The sequence below is a fragment of the Condylostylus longicornis genome, unplaced genomic scaffold (genome assembly GCF_029603195.1).
Source record: "Condylostylus longicornis isolate FDR11 unplaced genomic scaffold, ASM2960319v2 ptg000055l, whole genome shotgun sequence".
NCBI lineage: Eukaryota > Metazoa > Arthropoda > Insecta > Diptera > Dolichopodidae > Condylostylus > Condylostylus longicornis.
This window is the reverse complement of record NW_026578024.1, coordinates 7,681,579-7,704,526: the sequence shown is the minus strand read 5'-3', so window position 1 is coordinate 7,704,526 and position 22,948 is coordinate 7,681,579. Positions and strand designations below refer to the sequence as shown.

The window sequence follows — 22,948 nt, the reverse complement described above, 5'->3', positions numbered from 1 at the left end:
CTCTTAAATATTGTAATATTAAACCCCGTTGACACACTCATAAAGGTAGTATTCATCAACCTTTATAACGCACTTTTAACTATTAAACCTACTAAAACAAGTCTATTCGACAAATATTTCAACTATTAACATTCGGATTCGACGGAACCTTTAGAAATCCCAATTATAAGAAACCATCATTTGTATTTGAAAATGAAAATTCCGGTTTTTTTAACTTGCCCTTCAATAATTATACGATATCATAATTTCAAAAATTGAAAATTCAAAAAATTTGTTATTTTACAATTAAATCACAAATGATACTCGTATTATTATAAATTTTAACAATAGCACTAACATTTTTGAAAGTATACATGCTGTAAATAGCAAATTTTGTCACCCATCTTCAAGAATTTCCGTTTTAAATCCGGCAAAATTTGTTTTCAAAAAGAAATTTTGGTTAGGAATGGTATTTCTTTGCCTAAATTACTATATATATTACTATATACTAGAGTTCGAGTATCTAGTTCAGGCTCAGTTACTTATATTCAAAAGAAAAAAAAAAAAAACATTAATTACAACCAACTACGCTGCAGACATCATAACCCAAATGATATTAAGTAGGAAATTTTAATAAAATTAAAAAGTATTTAAATGAAAATAGTCAATATAATAATAAAAAATATTCTCTAATTTATTGTACTCATTTACTGACAAAAATTACCCAAAATAAAAATTAACCAATATATAAGCAAAATTTACACACAAACATGAGTAATATAAGCACGTCTCGTTTACATACACGTGTAATAAAATGTTTTATTTTAAATTTTTGTTTTTATTTAGTCTACACTACGAGTAAAAATTTATCAGTCATAATTTTAATGAGCAATTTAAATCTTTATCTAATTTAATTTTTAAAATATTTCAGAAAACAAAGCGGCATTTTCTGTAATAAATCGTAATTATTTTTTAATTTTTTTTTTTTTCTGTGTTTTCAACTGTGTTGTTTGTTTACTTAAATAATTATTCATTTTATTTGTATAAAATTTTTGTTTTCTAATTGATACAATAAAAGTACTAATAAATATATTATTATTTCCTGAAGTAATACAAAAACAAAAATTAAGAATGAAAACCTTTTTTATTACAGTTTTAAAATTAATTTGCGTCTAATAACGAAATCTCTACTTCTTACTTCGTAAAAAAAAAAATTGAAATTCAGCACTTATGCAAGTAACTTTCAGTTTTCGAGTTTCTAATGTGATTATGATGGTACTGCCAATTCATTTTTCTTAAATTTGGATTAGTTAATCCTTCTTAGAAAAGCTCAAAATTACCTTCTGAAATGAATTTATATATGTGAATAAATATGAACACGTGTTACTGTTAGACTGACTCAAATCAAACAAATAAGTATGTTATAGCATAAAAAATTTAAATTTGTAAACTGTGGAATCTGGAGTAAACGGTTAAAACTAATAAAAATTCGAATTTTTAATAAAATGTAAAATTTTCGGCTAAGCAATTGTTGTTTATAAACCAATTAATTCACAATAATAAGTACATATATTTTTTGACAAAATGTTTTCAACAAAACGGAATGCAATTCTCTTAGTTGAAGTCAAGATGAAAATATAAGAATGCTCAAGAAAATTAACAGAATCAATTATGAAGTATGAATTTGTTTAATTGTCAAATGTCAAAAGATTAAAAAAATTTATTGCGAAAAATAATTTATAAATTGTAAGTAAGTATTTGAAATCATTTCTGACGATTGTGAATTACATATATATTGTATAAATTCATTTTAAGGAAGATAATTTAATAAAACTAAACACAAAAATGCTGGAATGTTGAAATTTGTATCAATTATTATATCAACCGTATTGAATCAATTATGTATTTAAAAATTACAAAAGAAAAATTCAAATAAGTAGCTCAAATTGTGAAAAATTCAAAAAATTATCTAGATACATTTAATTTAATTACTTATCTGTTTATTATTTTTATAATAGTTATGGTTTTATTAATAATTTATACTTATAGGATTTAAATAATTTACATAATTAGGAAATGAATACCAAGTTAATTTTATCCATACCATATATGATAATACCGGATTCAGGTTAGTACATGTATACTGCTTTAATGTTGTCATCACAAATGAAATTTTTTGTAAGAAAACAATTTTTAAAATTAAATGAAATTCTTGAATTATTGAAATACTCGTAGTTATAGAAAATTTTTTAAGATTAATGTTGACATAACAGTCTGTAATCTGGGCTCTTGTGGCAGCAAGAAGAATTGTTATTTTTACGTTACAGAGCTCAAATTACTTTTTCACTGGCTCAAAAACCAAATTAATGCATTGCAGTTAGTATAGTAAAAAAATTTTTAGTCAGTATAATTTTCGAAAGTACAAGGCTTAAATTAGATCAAATTGGTTGAAATTTGAATAAGATAAAACTTCCTTAAATAGTTTTAAATATAAAAAATAAAAATAAATTATTTAAAATATTGAATTAATTGGAAATAACATACCTATACTTACTAAAATTTAAAATTTTAATATAAAAAAATTGCTTGTGTTCAAGAATTGTAATAATTTTCAAAATATAGAAAATTTTTAATTATTCAAATTAAAAAAAAAAATTGTAATTATTCAATGATTTGAATTATAAATCAACATTTAAGAATTATTGGACTTCAAAAAACAACAACATGTCTTTCACTAACAAATTAAATTTATTGTTTGAATAAAATCTCAAGGAATCTGCATTAAGTATAGGATGTAAACTTCCTTATTTTCAATCATTTTCATTCAATTTACATAAAATTTTTTGCATAAATTAAAAATCACAGTTTTCAAATTCGTAAATTGAATAATTGATTATATTTCAATTCACAATGATATTTTTTGTATATGTATGTACTTGTATTTTCAATTTTAAAAATTTATTGATTACTTGCAATACAAAATTTTAATTCAATTATTTTAGACTCTAGAATAAAATCGCAATTAAACCATTTTGATTTTTATATTAAGCTTATTATAATTATTTGTGTTCCTTCTTTCAAAGTTTTTAACTAAAATTATACGCATATTATGATTCCACTGTGTATGTATATACGTTTATGTAAATATATACAAACGAATCCAATTTACATACTTACATGTTTCAAGAAATTATTATAATATTTAATCATTTAGTCTAAGTCGACATATTATTATGCTTATCATAATAAATTACTTAATAAACTTGAAAAATAATCCAAAACGAAAAAAGAAAACAAATAAAAATTACAATAATTAAATTATACATATATAAGTATATATATGTATTTATATATATTGCGTATGTACGAATATAAACAAGTAGACATCATGAAAATTAGAATAAAATAATAAATAATTAAAAAATTTCAAAAGTTGTAAAATGACACGCTTATATTCATTTATGCCAAGTAATACCAAACTACTTCAGTTTTAATTAATTTTCATACTTATTGTATTACATATACATATGTATACATATATACAAAAAATTATATTTATTAAAAGTTTTCCATTTTAATAATAAATTTTGGAATTATTGTATTTAATTAAATTAAAAATATTTTCATTTAATAAGTAAGTAAGGTAAGTGTAGCTAATACTGACAGTGGCGGTAATACTGACATACATGAGGTTTTTTATAATTATTAAGAGATTTTCTCTATACAACATATATATATTTTTTTATTTCTAGATTAATTCAAATTATCGCAATACTTCCTTTTATTTAGTTTTGAAATAACTCCAAAATATTGAACATAAATCAGTTTTGTTTCCATAGACATAGCAAAAGTGGGTTGCATTGGAGAATTTCTTATACTTTTTGCTTAATTTTTCCGATTTTGTTTTTATTGTTTTTTGACTTATTTGACGGTTAAAAATATATGTATTTATATTAAATTAAATATTTTGATTATTCTTTATCTTATTTTATAAATTATTCGGAGTAAAAACGTTAAATAAATAAGAATTTTAAAAAATAATTCCTATCAGTATTAGGAACATCTAAAATTCGACCCTGCTTCTATTACTGACATATGTGTCAGTAATACGTCAAAAATCCGTATTTTTACAAATGTCGTCATTTTTAGAATATTTAAATTTTTATTTTCGTATTTATTTAATTAAAATCGAATTTGAATTTTCTTTCTAATGTCCGAATTCTGACACTAAGAATTTACTACAGGTTCGGAGTATTTTAGCTTTAAAAACGGGTGTCGGTAATACGATCTAAAGAGGGTCAATATTATGTACAAAATTATGTCAGTATAAAGTTTTAATTTTGATATTCATTTTAATTAATAAAAATAATTTCTTTATACTTTAAAATTGTTTAAACTATTTCTGTCGAATGAAAATCGATTACATTTGTGAAAACTTATATCTGACTGCGACCTTTTTACCTTTTTAATAGTGATATTCGTCTAACAAATTGTGTGTCAATATTGTATACAATACTGTCAATAAAACAGTACAATTCGCTTTCTAAAAAAATGCTTTGAAATTACTGTAAACGTTAACGTCATAACAAATATCACAACGGAAATGGTTCTTTTTAAATAAGAAAAGGAGTCCTTTTTAATAACCCGAAATGTTGTTCCAAAAATTAAGAATGGGTTGCTCTCGTTACGTACTTAATACATAAATAGTCTTTGTTAAAGCAAAAAGCAGCTTTAGAATAGGCTTATTAGCAGCTTTAGAATATATTGATATGATTTCTTATAATTTCGTGTGATCGGTACATCATATTTTAGGTATTATTTATAAGAATACATCTGTAGCAAATATTACTTATAATACTTTATAAAAAATTATATAATTTCGAATTAGATTTTCATAAATATCTTTTAAAAATTTTTATTTATTCATTGTTGCATATTAAGACTACTAGCAAAAGTACATTCTACAGTAATAATAAATTCAAATCAGCTGAATTTCACATATTTTTACCTTTAATTCAATAAAAAATATTTTTTTTATTTTTGTTTGAATTATAATATGATAAATTTTTAATTTTTTTTTTTAAATAAAATGAAATATCCGTAGAAATCCAAATTATTATTCCATTTTTATTGAATATTATCATTTTAACCATTTTAAACCATTATTCATATATAGAATATGGATTACAGCATATGAAATTACATTGTCAGTATTAGGAACACAAACTGTCAGTAATAGACACAAACATTTGCGGTTATGTCAATATTAGGAACATTTTTTCTCTTCGTCTTTAATCGAAAAATTATGAATTAAAAAATATTTTGATTAAATAATTTTATAAAAAACATTATTCCCAATTATCCAAATTATTCAAAAAATCGGAAATACGATCATTTATTGTGTCCCACATATAAAATATCTCACGCCAAAGTTGAATTTGTTGCGAAATATGTCAGTAATAGGGACACTCTTATGTATTTCCGTCGTATTTTTAAAAATTATCTTACTTAATTGAGTAATTGCATTTATACCTGGAATTTCTTTTTTTTTTTTGATTACCTTTATAAAGAATTTTTATATCATTTAATTTTAGTGATAAATATTTGATCTGCTTTTATTTTTAAATTACACACATACTAAGAATATGAGTTATTAACTACCATATTAAGTACACGAAAGATAAAAAAAAAAATAGTACTTATAAGTATCATAAATAATAGTGAAATTAAATCTTCATAAACTGAGGGTCATATTTAATTTTAAAATGATAATTATAAATAAAAAAAATCTGATGTGGTCAGAACATAACCGACCGCACTGCATATTGTCTAGTTAAGTGAAAGGGTTACAGAATATTATAAAAATGTCTTTTAAATACTTCTTTCCAATTTAGGACATTAGTAAGCATATAGTTAACATACCTAGAAAAATGTAAATTTGGCTCTTAGTAGAGTTTCGCTTTGTGCTACCCGAATTCCCAGAAATGCTCACCAGTTAACCAGAACTCAAATATTAAATTTCAAGAAATTCCGTCAATTCGTTCCGTAGATATGGTGAAAAATGTAAAATCGGCCCGCAAATTAGTTTTCGAGCCCTGATCTTTCCAAAAAAATTTATATGTTCATTGTTTTAATATGAGAAATTCAAGTATTAAATTTCAATGAAATCGGTCAATTATATCCCTTTATATACGCAAAAATGTATATTTGGCCCGTAGTAAACGTCCAGTTGCTGATGCCTGATTTCTTCCAAAAATTAGGAATTTTTGCGGACGGTCGAGAAAAGCTTATATATGAAATTTCAAGTAAATCGGTTGAATACTTTCTTCAAAATGTTCAAAAATGTAAAACAGGCCCGCTAAAAAGTGCAGTTTCCGAGGCCTGATATATCCCAAAAGTTGATCAATCCGTGCCATGGTGGAAATAAACTTACATATAAAATTTCATCAAAATTGGTTCAGCAGAACTTGAGATACACGCGTGCACACACAGACCGACAGACCGACGGACCGACAGGTTGCTAAAAATAGTTTACTTACACTTCCCTACTATGGAGAAGTGCATTCCCACCGAAAACTCGATATGCAAAATTTGTTGCCATCACATAACCTACCTATTGTTTACACAATACGGTCGGTAATATATAAAATGAATTCTTTTTTTAATTTTACATTTAATATGTAAGAATTAACTAAGTAATAAGTATGTGTAAGTATTCCAAAATTATACTTATTTATATTTTGCAATTACAATATAAACTAATAATTAATTCTATCCGTACAAACAACTCGCATCAAAGCAAAGCTTTTATTAGCAAAAGAAAATTGGTTTTATTTTTGCAATACCAACTACCTATTATGTTTATATATTTTACATGCTCATATACAAACAAATTGGTTACAAGCAACAACGTTTTATAAACACAAATTTTGTATACTTATTTGAAATGCCATTTTTATATCTGTTTGAAATTTTTGTCAAACTAAATTCACTAAGAAGCAAATGCTGGGATATACATAAGAAAAGAAAATCGTGTAATTTTCGACTTTGTTAACAAGGGGATCCGATCCAACAGTAATAAGGTACTCATGCACATAATTAATTTTAAATTCTTGTATAAGTTCTTAACTTTAGTCCTAACAAGTTCATAAAGGAATTGCATAAATTTCTAAATTAAAAGTTTACAAGTTTACCTAATTAAATAAAATAACCTAATATTACACCTCAATAATTAAAAAATTTGACGAAAGCAAGACTAAGTAAGTATTTCCCGTTTTTTTACAGATTATGTTGCTCATTTGGTATTTTTATATTCGGTGTTGTTGGTACAATTACTTTTTGTATATATTATGAAAGTATGTATACTTATAATTTAGCAAAAATGTATGGGCATAACAATGTATTCTATTTAAATAATTTGTGATACTAATTTGAAAAAATTTTATTTTATTTTAAGTAATTACTTAATTATAAAATAATATGCTAAGTACTAACTATTGAATAATTTGCAAATTATTTAACATTTTCAATATCAGGAAAATAATTATTTATAATCTAATTATGGTAACTAATTATATTGAATTAGTCAATTCAAATGAAGTATTAACAACATTATCGTATTTAACCAAGTTTATTTAATAAACAAATGAATATCAAGTACACACATATAAGTATACTTGTACATTTATCTACTAGTATATAATGGAGTTGGTTAAATATCTTTATATTACGTCATTTTTCGCCAATTTTTAGCAATGTCACTCATTTTTAAAAAAAAAAAGTCAATAAATAGAAGAATAATCACTTTTTTTTTTCATAAGTACACCCCATTTATATTGCCTGAATACAAAATAAAAATTTAAAATTTGAATAAGTACAAAAAATCTCATTATCTTAAAAATAACACACCAGAAATTTTATTATGTATTCAAGCAAACTCATCCTATAGATTATTTTGTGCTCATTTTATAAATTTACAATTAAAATAAGAAATTTTCTAAAATAAATGTAAGTAGAGCAAAATAAAAGGTAAAGTCAATTACATCACAAGAGATTTTAAGAGAGATAATTCTGCAAAACGAACTAACGTACTAACGCATAAATAAATATTTGCATATTTGTATACGTGTATGTATGTAATGTACATATATACAACTTGTATTTCATATTACACATATATATATGCATTTATATAGGATATCATTCGTCGATCGAACAGTGACACTTAGAATTTTAAATTTTGCTTTGGACACCCTACTTACGAGTTAAATTTGAATATGACAAGCAACAATTAAAATAGGTCGAAAACTTTATCTATATCACAAACTAGAACTTTTATTATGTCGTCGTTTGTTTAGAAACTTACTTTGGGCTTAAAAACAATTACATTTAGTATAATAATAATTTGATTATACTTAGAATTAAATAACTCGCTTTCAATTTTATAAATGCACGCAAAATAAACTCATACGTAGACGTATGTATATGTATATATGCAAGCATATAGGATCCACTGTTTTTACTTAAGAAAAAAAAAAAAAACAAAAATAAGTAAGTAATTAATAAAAGTCACCTTTGAAAGAATTCATATAAAAATTTAAATACTCAATTTACAAAATAAAAACAAATTCTTTTTAATTGCACACACAAAATAAGACTAATATATTTCAAATATTTATACATTGAAATTTTTCATATTATTTTGCTACTTTAGTAGCTACTAAAGTTAGATGAATCCGCATTTATCCTTCATTCATTTTTAAAATTGTAAAATTTCTAAAGTGATAGACACATTCGCAAACTACGACACAAATTTACTTCTAATTCGCTCAAATTAAAATATGTAAGTATAAGCTGCCATTACTCATCTCACATTGTATAACACATTTCGTGTTACGATTGTATTATTCCATAGCTGCGAAATACAAACATATATACATACATGCAACAATATATGTATACTTAAATAGGTGAAATGAATGGGATCTCGCAAAATAAGAAAAAAAAATTTTTTTAAAAAACCCCATTAAAAAGGCGCCATACATTTATTAAGGTAAATTTTTAGATTAATATATTAAAAAGAATATTGAATAAATATTAATAAGTAAAAAAAAAAGTATAAATTCAGGAAACATGTTGTTGATTACTGATTTTTTATAATTTCTAAAATTTATTCAGAAAACGTTATATAATCCAATTAACGTATAAAATATACAAGAAAATAAAAAAATTCATCGATATGTACATACCTACACATTAACTATAGATAGGTATATGTGTGTATGTATATATATACATTATACTTTCAATCTAGAAAGTTCATCTACTTGAGCACCTATGTAAATACATACGAGTATAAATTTATTATAATTATAGCTATATATATATAACTATATACATATATATAGCTATATATAGCGGCAAATGTACAAGAATCAATATCAATAGACATTATATTATTTGTACATATACATACACATACATAACAGAACATATACTTAAATGTATAACATGTACACATAAATACCAGCTAATTTGCATTTTGTTTTTGGCAAAAAAAAAAAAAAAAACTTTTTTCCATCTATAATTTCTAATTTTGAAATTTTAAAGAGATGAGATCTAAAATTAAAACAACATAAATATTTTAAAGAAACGAACGAAAAATATCGACAAAAACATTGATCTCAGAAATGTGACGTTTTCTGCAACTTCATGAGAAAGTAAATATGTACATATTTTTTAAATGTACAAAATATGTACCTATGTATGTACATAATTTAAAAATTCAGAAATCTTGTAAGCATTTTTATCTCAAATAAAGCATAAGTATTGGAACACAAATCAAAGTTTTGGTTCTGCAAGATTGAGGGGTAACAATTAGGATTAAAATTTTATTATAGGTTAGGGTTAAAATTTTTATTATATTAATTTATTTGGTATATATACATACATAAGTATATATATGTAATTATGGTTAACTAGCTACGCATCATACATATACATACATATGTAAATACCGACGATATATAAACTTTTTTAATATTTTCTATGTAAGTATTGCACTAATTACAATCCTCTAGTAAAAGACCTATAGTTATAATACACTCCTAGCTAATTTTTTGTTTTGAAAATATTGATGAAATTTCTCCAGATCGCATGTAATTTTGACAACACAATGCTATGTGCTATACGGTGAGGTGAAATCAAAATTTTACTCCAAATTTATTGACAATTTTAAGTTTTATCGAAATTAAAAAAAAAGTACTTTCTTAATGTAAGTAGGTCACAATTCATTAGTTACGATCATCAATACAATTTACAATTAGTAAGTACTTACTTAAAATCTTAAATTAAAAATTTATTAAGAAAACTAAGTACATATATAACATTTACCGCCGCTTTGTGTCGCATAATAACTAAGCCTTTACATTTGTCCGCCAAAATAAATGTGTGTATATTAAAATTAATTGACTAATTTTTGATTAAGTTTAATAGAATTGTACTTAATCAAGTAGATATATTAGAATTATTCAAATAGATTTATGTTTGCAATTCAAATGACAATTTTAGCAAATAAAATAAAATTATAACCAAAAACCAACAGACGGAAATTCGTAATTGTCAAAAATTTGATATATGTATGTGTGTTTACGTTTTTTCTTGTTGAATACAAAAAAAAAGATTAACCTTAACCCGTCTACTACGCGGTATAACTATGCAAATAAAAAACAAACAAAAGCGTTGGAAAAAAATAAATATAAAAGTAAGATTTGTTGTGTTTATAAATGAACGTATTAAAATGTAAAGGTTATTTTACTGACTTTTATACAATAAAATTAAAAAAAAAATACGTTGGTGATTTTTACATTTTTTACGTTTGCCAATATTTTTTAAATACAAAGAAAACGATAATGAATAAAATGTGTGTAAAATAAGCACCAGTCATGTTGATTTCAAAATTTGCTCATAATCATTACAAGGGATATATATATATAAATATATATATATCGACAAAAACATTGATATATATATATATATATGGATATGTATATTACTTGACCACTACTCCAAAACACAATAAAGCCGAAGTAGTATGTGAGGCTCCCAACATTAAAAAATTTCTTATAATTACGAATTTGAAACGATTCTCTAAGAATAGGTCACGAGTTATAAGATAATCGATATACTTAGTGCTTTCCAAAATCTTATACAATTACTTTCTTATACAAATATTGAGAATTACTTTCTTATACAATTATCCTAGAAAATTTAAATTCAATAATGAGGAGGCTGAATTTAACTAAAGTCAATAAATTATTGTTTCACTATAAGTTGTTTCTATTATCCCGTAACAAGAAAGATGACAGTATCCCGTAAGTAAGAAAAACCAAATTGGAGACAAGACAAATTTAAAACAAGTTACTGTAAGACAAAAGAAAATACGCACAGAAACAATAGCGCAAGTAGTACGGTTCATAAACCAATAACCACAATTCAAAACAGGTGCAAGGTACAAAATTAAGCAACTCTCGAAATTAAGTCAAATAAAATTTAAACACGTCTTATGCTTACTTTCAATTATGATTTTTTTTTCCTCGTCGATTTAAAAAACTTAAAATTAACATCAATGAATGCTTTATCGTATTTTTTATTTTCTAATAATTTCAAAATATAAGAGTAAACTAAAAATAGAAATAGATCTAATAATAAATCTGCATCGATTTGTAAAAGACGAAAAAAATTGCAAATTCAAATATAGAAAAGTACAAACAGACAAATCACAAAATATAAAAAAAAAAAATAGCAAAAAATTGTAATTGGAGCATTCACAATGCGACTAAGTTAGCGGAAATGTGTTCGAGGTTATTTGCTATATAGAAGCACATGGATGTACGTATGTGCATACGTTTATTTGCACATCAGTAATTAATTTTATACGTGCTTATATACAAAATGTGTAGTTATGAAGTCTAGTGTATGTTATTATGGTGGTCTACAACACAACTGGTCAAATTTTCAAGAAAACTTTGTGTGAAAAATTTAAAGACAATATGAAGAAAAAAAGGTCCGTCTGAAATTCTTAAAAATGATTGGTTGAATGATCACAAAATTAAATACAATATTCAATATAAAAAACTTAGATGACAGTATTTTTTATGAGTCAAATGAAATTAAAGTAAAACCAATTTAAAATTAAGATTCTAGATTAAGATTAAAAGACGAATAATTGAGAAATTTTTTGAATAAGTAGAATAAGTAATTACTTATAAGTATACTTAAATAAATCAAAAAATGATTTGAACTCATTAAAGTAATTACAAGTAGAAGAAAATTTTTATAGAAACCAGTTGAATATTAAAAAAATTCCACCAGCATTTTGTAGACCTGATTTATTACACTTCATGTAAGCCTAAGCATTTAAACTCCTCAAATACAAATTCCAAAAATTTTAATTTTATAAATTTTATTCTAAAGAAAACTTAATTTCTTAATGATTACTAAAATCTAAACTATTGTTCAAATTATTTGATAAAATATACTTATATGTACAAAATTTTTGAAAGGTGAGTTTAGTATCAACTAAGTAGATCGGCTATTAAGTAAGTAAGTAAGTTTAAACATTCTACTGATAAATTTATTATAAATAAGTAAACTGATAATAATTTACTTACTTTTTTATAAAAACTACATAGTTAAACTGAAATTATCAAATATCAAGCAATTAATTGTAGATAAAATAATAAAAATATAACGTAATAATTTTAATTACGTTAAAAATTACCTAAGCATCAGGTTTATATATGCATTCTCTTACGCAGTTATACATATCGTATAGTTAGAATGGAACTATTGTAAGCCAAATCTGATTTTATTGGTACTTAACCTACAGAAAATTTATTTTGAAAGCGATTTTCGACTAAAATTAAATTGACGCTATCAAAATCTAAGTCAAATTGTTCATATCAAATAAAATAAAAAATTTGAATGAAATTGAAAAATTTGAATATTAGACTTAGAATAGTTTTGTTTTAATGTAGCGACAATAAACGTAAATATTTTTTAATCACTACTTATTTGATTATAAAGTTTAACATAAGCACTTATATAAATAATAGTCGCCCTCTAAATATGCTTATACATAAGTACAGTAAGTATGTATTAAAAGTAATTCAAATTATTTCTTTTCGTTTCTATTGTTTTAAAATAAATTTTCACTAAAAAAACTTAATAATTATTACAAAAACTTTGTTGGTACTTAAAAACTTGTTTCTAATTAAGTACAGGTTTTTACAAAATTATGAAATCGAACGTGTGTGCCTTTTACTGATATACGTACATATATTGTATGGGTAATATACTTATTGTTTAAATAAAATCTTTGAACTTATTGAGTAAGTAATTATGTACATAATTACCTTCAAAATACAAACTCTTTAACAATATTGTTATCGAACAGTAAAAATAAGGTAAAAAATATATTTAATAGGAGAAGAAAAATTCCAAAAAGAAAGTATGTATGTAGAAAATATGCAACAAATTCATTAAGTATAGGAAATTTTAAGTTAAACCTATGATGTTACCAATAACTGTAGGACAAATTGTACCCGTAATAAATGTACAATGTACTGATGTGTATATTGCCTTTACAGAAATGCTACGCTTTTCGGATTACTTATGTACTAATATAATACATATATTTTGCACGTACATTGTAGGAACGTGAAACTAAAATAAAATTAACAATAGATAATGTTAATTACATGTATCTCATTTACTTACAACAAGCACTACGAATCATTTGAAGCAATGCGTTAATACTTACTACTATAGTAAATTAAGTATGCATATTATTTACGTATATAAGACCAAATACAATGCCATACATGAGACATATGGCCATTTGAGACTATTTATGAGTTACTAATAAACATTAAAAAACTTGAGGCTTAAAAAATAAAAAAAGTAATTTTATTGTAGCAAGTTTTCAAAAAACAAACAAGTATATTAGTACTAAGTAATTAATAACTGATTTCATACAAAAAAAATTAACAAGATTTTTAAAAAATTTTTTTTCTGAAGTTTTATTTTTTTTCTCTAATTTACGTTCAGTATTCGTTTAAACAAAAATATTCCTAAAATTTAAATAATTAACTACTTACACATACATATTATATATATATATACACCTGCTTCATAAAAACCTGGATTACAAAAACCTGAATTCGGATAACATATTGATTATTTAAAACAACATTTTTGTTTCTATATGTAGCTAAGTATATATATATGTATATATGTATAAGTATATACACATTTTATAAGCATTAGAAATATGATCCTTTTCAGTCTGGAACTGCTTTCAAATCAAAGCAATACTAATATTATGAACTTTAAAGAAGAGAAAGGTAAATATGAAGAGGACACAATAATTTTAAATAAATTTAATACTTATAATAATTTTATTTAAAGATTCAATTAAAACACACATGTGAGAAATTATGAGATAAAACAAAAATTTCCTTGAAAAGATAAAAATTTCATGAAATTTCTTAAGTAAATTAGTACATAGAAATTGTAGGTTAATAATTTGGGATAATGATGCACCGCAACCTATTGTACCTAAGTGGGCAATACCTTTTAATAGTATATATCGCATTTTGCTTACTAAACTCTTTAAATGTCTAATTAATAATAATTAAACCCAATTTTCATATAACATAAAGAAAAATTTAAATTAAAGAACAAATTCACAAAAACTTAAGTATTCTATGAAACTTAAAACTAAATTTAAAATTTTAAATGAAAATAGTTAAGAGCATTCTAAAATCCAAAAGAAATGAGTTGAATGCACCATATTAATGTGGCAATTCAAAGAAATTTAACAAAGTTCTAAGGGATCGATTTGAATAGTCTTTTTAAAATCTTAAAACAATCAAAAGATAAATTGAGATCAAAAGTAACTCATATAGCATAGTAAAAAAAACAATTTTATCACAAAGTGAACAAACTTGAATATATTAATTAAATAAGTATATATATATATATATATATATTTAGTACATATAGAAGATATGTATACTTATCAAAAATTGTTTGAAAATTTTAAATTTTACTTACCACAATGGGCCAAATCGATTATTGGAATTTGGCTTTTAGATAACAGTGTATCTACTTTATCATCTGTTGGTTTTTTTAGCATTTTTAAAATATTTTTAGTTTTTTGTTGTGTGTGTGTGTTTTTTTTTTTTGTATGTAAAATTTATATAGTATGTATAAATAAAAAAGTTTAAAAAAAAATGTTTTCAAATAAAATTATTTTTAGAATATTAAAAGAATAATAAAATTATATGTGCACACACACACACACACACACACTTGTATATTATATATATTAGACAATTATTTCTTTTCACTTCTTAAATACTTATTTAATTTATGTACATTATATACTTATATATATATATATGTATATTGAATTTGTTTAATATTATAAATTTTATAATCACAGTTTATTTTTTTTTTAATTAAATACTTAGTTAAAATTAAAATGTTGCCAAAATTTTTTTTAAAATAATAAGTATTGGTACTTAATTATTAAAAAAAAGGAATACTTAATAGCTTTTTTTTTAAATTTTTACTTTTTAATTAATTAATTTTTATTTTTTTTTTTATTTTTTTTAATTAAGCACAAATGAACAACTACCACATTAATATTTTATGAGTAGAACAAGTTTTCTTAAAAAAAATTTATTTTTTATAAAAAAATGTTAAGGTAAAAAATGTTTAGCTTAAGTAAATCAATAATTAATTTAAAAAAAATATAAAAGTTAGGCAAAAAAAGAAAATACTCCTGAATGATATAGTCTCATATATATGTATATAGGAAGGTACACAACTGTACAAACACTACAAAATTAAATTGTATATTATTTTTTTATTGTTAATACTTAATAAGTAAATTTTTTTATATTCATAATTCCAAGATGAAAACAAAACGTAAAAAACCAAATATTTAAATAATTTAAAATAAACTTAACTTTTTTCCAAAAATATAAAAAAAATTATTAGAATAAATGTTTTTGCGTCATTATTTTCTCGAATTTAATTATCAAAAAATTCAACTCAATTCGTAGGAGCATCTGTAAATTTTTTTTTTTTTTTCCTTGGTTCAAATAAAATTAATTTTCAACAAAACCTTAAAAAACAAAATATATGTATATTAGAGGTTAGTTTGCGTCATAATCCGAACTTTCTCACTTAAATCCCAAATAAAATAAAATATTTCACTCTGATTTAACCGAATAAATCCGATTATAACAAAAATTTGAATGCAAAATTAAAAACCTGTATAATTTTATTTGATATTTATAATCTAGAAACTTTAAATCCAAATAGTATTTAAAGTAGTATTTTTTGGACGTACATACATATGCATTTTTATGAAATTTCACGATATGCACACATATAACAAAAATTCTGTAATGTTTAAACCTGAGTTTTGTATTTATGCAAGTAAAAAAATATGTCTCTAGTTGTATAACTGAAAGAGGGAGTAGAGTAATTTGTACAGCTAATATAGTGTCAATATACCTACATTATTTACATAAACTGTATAAAAGGTACATTCAAAAATTGGTTGATTTTCATTGCTTACATCCAGCTTTTCTTATAATAAAAGTCAGTTCAGCTATAAGTCATCTATTCAGCTTTAGATGTGTTTTTAGAAAAATAAAATCAATTTTATTTTTCTAATAAATGAGTTTTGCGACTCACTTGAGTGCATATCCGGATCCGATTCTATAAGTTCAAAATTAGCATGTTGGAATTTATTTAATTATCCAATTGATGCTAACATATAATTATGTACATAGATTAACAAGTAGATAAACTGTGACTTCAAAAATGCAGTACAAAAAGTTTTAAAACAGTTTTAATACAGTTTTACTACCGCCGCAAAGCTTTTAATACCACTGCGTTGTATTAAAAATACGAAAGCTTTTACTACCTTTTTGAACATGAATTTGACGATCTATAAACTTTTTGACGTTTAGTAATTTTCAAAAACAGTTTTCTAAAAACAATAATATTATAAAATTAATCTTTTCAGAGTAAAATTAAAAATAAATGAATAATGAATTTTTTAAATTTATTGGATTGCAATAGCTTTAATCAAAACAGCAATTTAATAGAAATTAAAAAAATTTTAAACAAAAGAAGAAAAAAGAGATGTGCTCTCCTTTGTAATATTGTAAAACCAAACAAACTAACAAGGAAAATTCCAAAAATAATAAATTTCGACCAAATTATTCAAAAATATCCTGATGACGTATTTTTCAGTCATTTTCGAATGAGTACAGCTACCTTTGAAGTAAGTGTATATTCAAACATTAACAACTAAGCATAGATTTGAATTTGTAAATACTTTTAGGTGGTATATAACATGTTAGAGCCATCATTTGTTTCAAACCAGATCGGTCGGCCAAGTTTTCCGGTTTGGAATAGCACAGGGAACAGCCTACCATATTTTTGTTAAAATAACACGATTAATCGCCAAACTGAAAGGTAAAGTTATCAAATTCCCTCGAAGTGAAGCTGCACAAAGACAAATAATTGAAGGGTTTGAAAAAAGTCGCTGCCGTCCTTTGCCAAACACCATAGGATGCATTGATGGTATGCATATACGAATTAGCAAACCTATAAAAGATCCAATAAATTTTCCATTTTCAAAGAACAAATCCAAATGTAACAAAAGTTGTTGAAAACTTTCAATTAGAATATAAAAATGTAATGTCACACACAAAAATATTACTTTTTCTTTTACATAATGAACGTTACCAAAGTTTAAAAAAAAATAGCTCATTATACTAAATTTTAGAAAAAAACTGGACGGCTTACAATTTTCTGTCAAAAATTAGCTTTTGTTTATTTATTATTTAACACTGGTAACATATTTATGACATGTATATAAAATGCAGCCTAAATTTTTTCGCTACTCTCTCTGCTTTTATTTTACGTATCCACTACATTTATTTTACATTTTTGAATATGATACAACGTCAAGAGCTTTTATAATACATTTTTGAAAATACGTTTTTACTGCATTTTTGAAGTCACAAAAACCTACATATCTAAATTAATTTTTAAAATTTCTAATTTTTTAACAAAAATTCATTTCGTATGTAATTTATTTAGGTAATAGTTTTTGTATAAATATTTGAATTTCGGGGTCATGTAGTTACATATAATAATAGGTATAAATAAATAATAATGACAGTTAAACGTTTATTATAATTTCATTTAAAAATTTGAACATGTCTTATTTAAGGCATTGCATACTGACGAGTCCATTCTCTGGCATTATGAATTGCTTTGATTTCATCAATTTTCCACAAATCAGCAACATGATTTTCTAATGGATCATCTGGATTTGGTGCGCTCAGCAATGCTTGAATTGATAATAACACTGTACGTATTTGTAATGCTGGACTCCATTTATCTTTTAATATATCCAAACATATTCTACCCAAGCGATCTATATTTGGATGATAGATTTTGGTAATAAATCTCACTTTTGGCGCAGACATTGGATAATCTTCCGGTAAAAACAATTCTAATTTAAATAAACCACCTTCAAATGGCGAATCTTTAGGTCCAGTAATAAAAACACGAAAATATCTATAATTTGATTCATCTGGTATAGCTGATATACCCGGAACAGGTTCTTCAAGTAAACGTTCGATTTCTTTAAATATTCTGCGTGGAAAACCGGCCATTTCATTCGATTTCTTATTTATATAACCTATAAAATCTATGTAAAATATATTTATGGATTATTTTTCTTCTAGTTAGGTATGTATATATATGTACAAACATAGATTTGAATCTCTAGAATTAATTTAAAATTAGTATTTCTGTTCCAATTTTTTAATGTTACAGCAATAATAGTCGTTTGCAAATTGCAATAAAACTAATTGCTACTTCTTATTTTAAGTCGGAATTCTTCGTTATGTAGTGCTTTAGCTACACATATTTCCTATACGATTATACAAGTTAACTAACTGCTAAATAATGACGTACTAAAACAGTGCGCTTACTACTTTAATCAATTTGTGTAGTAAATCAGCAGTATTCAACAACTTTCTTCAACTTTGTCATACATCAGCTGTCAAATATTTGTCATTTATGTATGCCGTAAAAATATTGATGTGATTTAAAGTTTTTGATTTATGCGTTTTTATACGTTTCCAAGTATGTGTTGTTGAACAAATAGAATATTTTACCGTCGTTGGTCAAATTCGCTCCATTGTTTTCAGTCCATTTACATGTGTATTTTATATGAACTCAATTTTTTGACATTTCACCACAGAAACGCGCTCTTTTTCTTTTCGCAAAAAATTTTGCATGTTATGTTAGATTGTCAAAACCAAATTTGAGTAAATACATTTAAGTTTGATGAACAGTTTCTGGCAATTTTATTAAAATAAAAATTGAAGTCTACAAAACATTATACGTAATTTATCTAATATCTGTGAACTACAGTTTCTTTGACAGTTTTTGCTGATTAAAATTTATTTGATATTTTAGGTTCTTTCAGCTGTTTCAAATATATTTTTATAGAAGAAATATTTGCATTTTCAAAAATTATTGAATTAAGGTTCCTAAAGCTTAATTTGAGTTGGTGAGATAGCGAAAACAATATAAATGCATTTTATTTAGTCATATTCTTCCTTAATGAAAGAAAATTACATAGGAGTAATTCTCTTTCATTATGGAGATTATTCCTTAAAAAGGCTGAGTTTTTCCATTTATTTTGTGTAAAAATGATTAAATGTTAAATTTTAAAAAATTATGTTGGGATTTCCGAAAAGTTCAACTTTCATAATAGAAAGCCCGTATTCAGAAGAAATAATTCAAATTACCAAAAAACATCACTTTATACATTCCTTGAGATTTAATTTAAATTCATACACGGGGTCGTATTGGTGGTCTTTTTCATCTTAGATCGGATTTCCTTTTTTTTCCTAATACATACTATATGTACATATATATATATTACCTATATTGACTCATTTTTTTGGCACCGTCTGCATTGGTTACGTGTCACAATATGAATTTCTCCATAAACTATTATTTATTATGTGCAGAGCATTTAAATATAGTTTTTTTTATTAAATTAATAATAAAAAAAATAAATTATTGAAAAGTTGAAGTTTTAAAAACTAGACTGTAATATATGTACATATTTATGTACAATTTCCAAATACCTGAATGTAATGTCCAACGTACATGTAGTATGTACACATCAGCATCATTTTAAATCTTATAAAAAAAAAAATTAAAAAATATTTTCTACAGGTTAACACCATTAACATAAAATAAAATAAGAAGTAAAATAATAATAAAGGCTTAAGCCATGTGTTCACAATGTGTCCATATAACACACATAAGTACCTACACATAATATGTAGATGTAAGTACAAACTTTTATATCACACAGCAACAATAAAACAGCCAGTTGATAGGCAGACCTACACTCGTACATACATACATATATATTTCTATATATTATGTAAACAAAATTATAATTTTTTTAAAGAATTTTTTTTAAAAATAATTAAATTTTTATTTATTATAACGAAATTCTTGCATTCATGTCTTATTTTCATGTTGAATACATATTTTGGAACTCTTTTGTATATAATAGCTATACAAATGGCTCTTGTAGTTTTTTACTACATTGGCATAAATGTATTTTTGTTAGACTCATTTTTGTAAGTAGGTTATCGCCACGAAACTAAAAACACTGATCTGAATTTTGTAAATTAAAATTGTTTTCCGTTTAAGAATATTAAAAATACACATGAAATATAAATTTGCTTAAAATTTTATCTACATAATATATTTTTACCAAGTTTAAAATAAAGAGTGTTCATTATTGTTTTTCTACAAAAGATACATAATATTTGGTCGAAATTATTTAGTTAACAATGTAAAAAAAATTCCCTAAATTCTAGATTTATTTTTATAATTAAAATTTAATATTTTGACTTCTATTGCCATTATGAATGCAGATATACAAAATGCACACAACATATGTATGCATATTATACCTTTTTGCTATAAATTACAGTGCACAACCATTTACAAAAAAAACTTCAAATTATTTTGATTTAAGAAAAAGTACAACTTTTCCCTTTATGTTAATGTGTGAACCTTTATGTTTAATAGAAATCAATGGATAAAAATTAAATTATAACACAAAACACTTTTAATTTTGCATTCAAATTCAGATTTGAAATGATTTTTTCTCTTTGAATTTCGGCAAAACTATATTTGAAAGAAAATCATTATTTTTTTTTTTTGTTTAAAAACAAAACACAATTTTTAACAATTACTTTAATTAAGAAATAAAAGTTTTTAAATGTTCAACGCTCGGCTCAGGTGAGATCACTGATCGTTTTATAATTAATTAAAAAATGTTTTCACTCTAAAAAAAAACAAATAGTCTTCACCACACCACATTGCAGCACGATCAGTAAAATGTAAAGTGTGTGGTTTGTTTTCACAATAGTACGCTGATTTCTTTTTCACAATAGTACGCTGAATCTACATTTTTCGTTGATTTATAATGTATAATATAGTCTATGGCTTTCCAGACCATTTTGCTTTCATGTTTCCTCTTTTTACGTTTGAATACCACCTTGTTTCCACTTTATTCTTCAAATGGTAATTTTTTATTTTCAATTACATTTTATATTTCTACTTGTAATTATATATGTCAAAATTTAATAATTTTGTTAAAAAAATTATAACCGTAGTAAAAGTCAGCCACTCAAAATCACAGCTTAAAACTTTCGCAAAAAATTAGTTGTCGTAATTTTACTTCTGAAAAATCTTATAGTTAATCTATTGGGAAAAAAGTAGTTTCTATTGTATTGCCGTCAGACACACTATAAAACAAATGCACAACTCAGATTAAATCATAGATTTTGTCAGACATAAAACTGAAAGCAATAAAGTTTGATAAAGTTTGAATTATGTCATTTTTCAAAATTAACACCACACGATAAGAATAAAATTTTAAAACACCCTCGATCTACTCTATTAAAAGTGGAATTGGTTGCTATTCTGTTTTCTATACTGGAACTAATAGGGTTTTTTAAAAAGGTTTATGTCTGTCTAAAAGGTTTCATAAAATAACTTATTTAAAACTCGCTTCACGAGACTGTACTAAATTTTTCTTCAGTTATTCGGTAAAAAATAAAAAGTTTTGGCTCGTGAGCGTGTTATTTTTCACCAAATTTTATTATTTAATTTTTTGTCATTAATTAATTTTAACATATACTTTGACGTTGTCAAAAAATAACTTACTTTTCTTGAATTGAATAACTTTAAAAAAAGCCTCGAGTTACTGAAATTTAACTGAGCCATTTTTAATTTTAAATTAAGATTTAATCATGAAGGGAACTTATATTTTACATTCAAAAAATTATTTTAATATAATTGTTGTCAAATTAACAATCGAATTTGATAAAAATAACTTGACTTCATAATTTAGTGTTTTTGTGCCTTCTGTACCGACCTTTCTGTGGATCTTTCTGTCGATTTATGAGAAAAAATATAATTATACTGTTCTTTTATATTAAATTCCTTTTAAAATTCAAAACTAAAATTTATTTCATTTGTAATTTTTTCAATTGTGATTTATTCCTTAATATTTTTTTAAATTAAAATTTTCTTTTATATAAAACTATTTTAAGGTTGATTTATGCACATTTAGTAAAACAACGTTCTAAGTTCCTCGAACGCGAATTTTAATTATAAGTGGATAATATTACTGACGGACGTGTAATTTCGATATTATGATATTCTATATATTTACTAAATAGATGTGTGTCAGTTATATCATAATATTAGGCCTAATATAAATTCAACATTAATACTATTACTTTATTTAGATTACGGATCG

General features: G+C 23.8%; 2 protein-coding genes across 2 annotated transcripts in view; both read right to left on the bottom strand.

The window, feature by feature from the left end:
• Positions 1-15,496, bottom strand: part of LOC129612091 (1-aminocyclopropane-1-carboxylate oxidase-like) — a 30,227-nt gene extending 14,731 nt beyond the window's left edge. The window contains exon 1 of the mRNA XM_055525584.1: positions 15,097-15,496. Coding sequence (XP_055381559.1) covers positions 15,097-15,178 — 82 coding nt within the window. The 5' untranslated portion in view covers positions 15,179-15,496. The remainder of the gene's footprint in view (positions 1-15,096) is intronic.
• A 2,723-nt stretch (positions 15,497-18,219) lies between these two features.
• On the bottom strand, positions 18,220-19,439 carry LOC129612092 (ubiquitin-conjugating enzyme E2 N-like). Its single transcript, XM_055525585.1, has one exon. It carries the CDS (start codon positions 18,750-18,752, stop codon positions 18,300-18,302), a length of 453 nt encoding a protein of 150 aa, XP_055381560.1. The 5' UTR covers positions 18,753-19,439; the 3' UTR covers positions 18,220-18,299.
• Between the last annotated feature and the right edge of the window lie 3,509 nt (positions 19,440-22,948).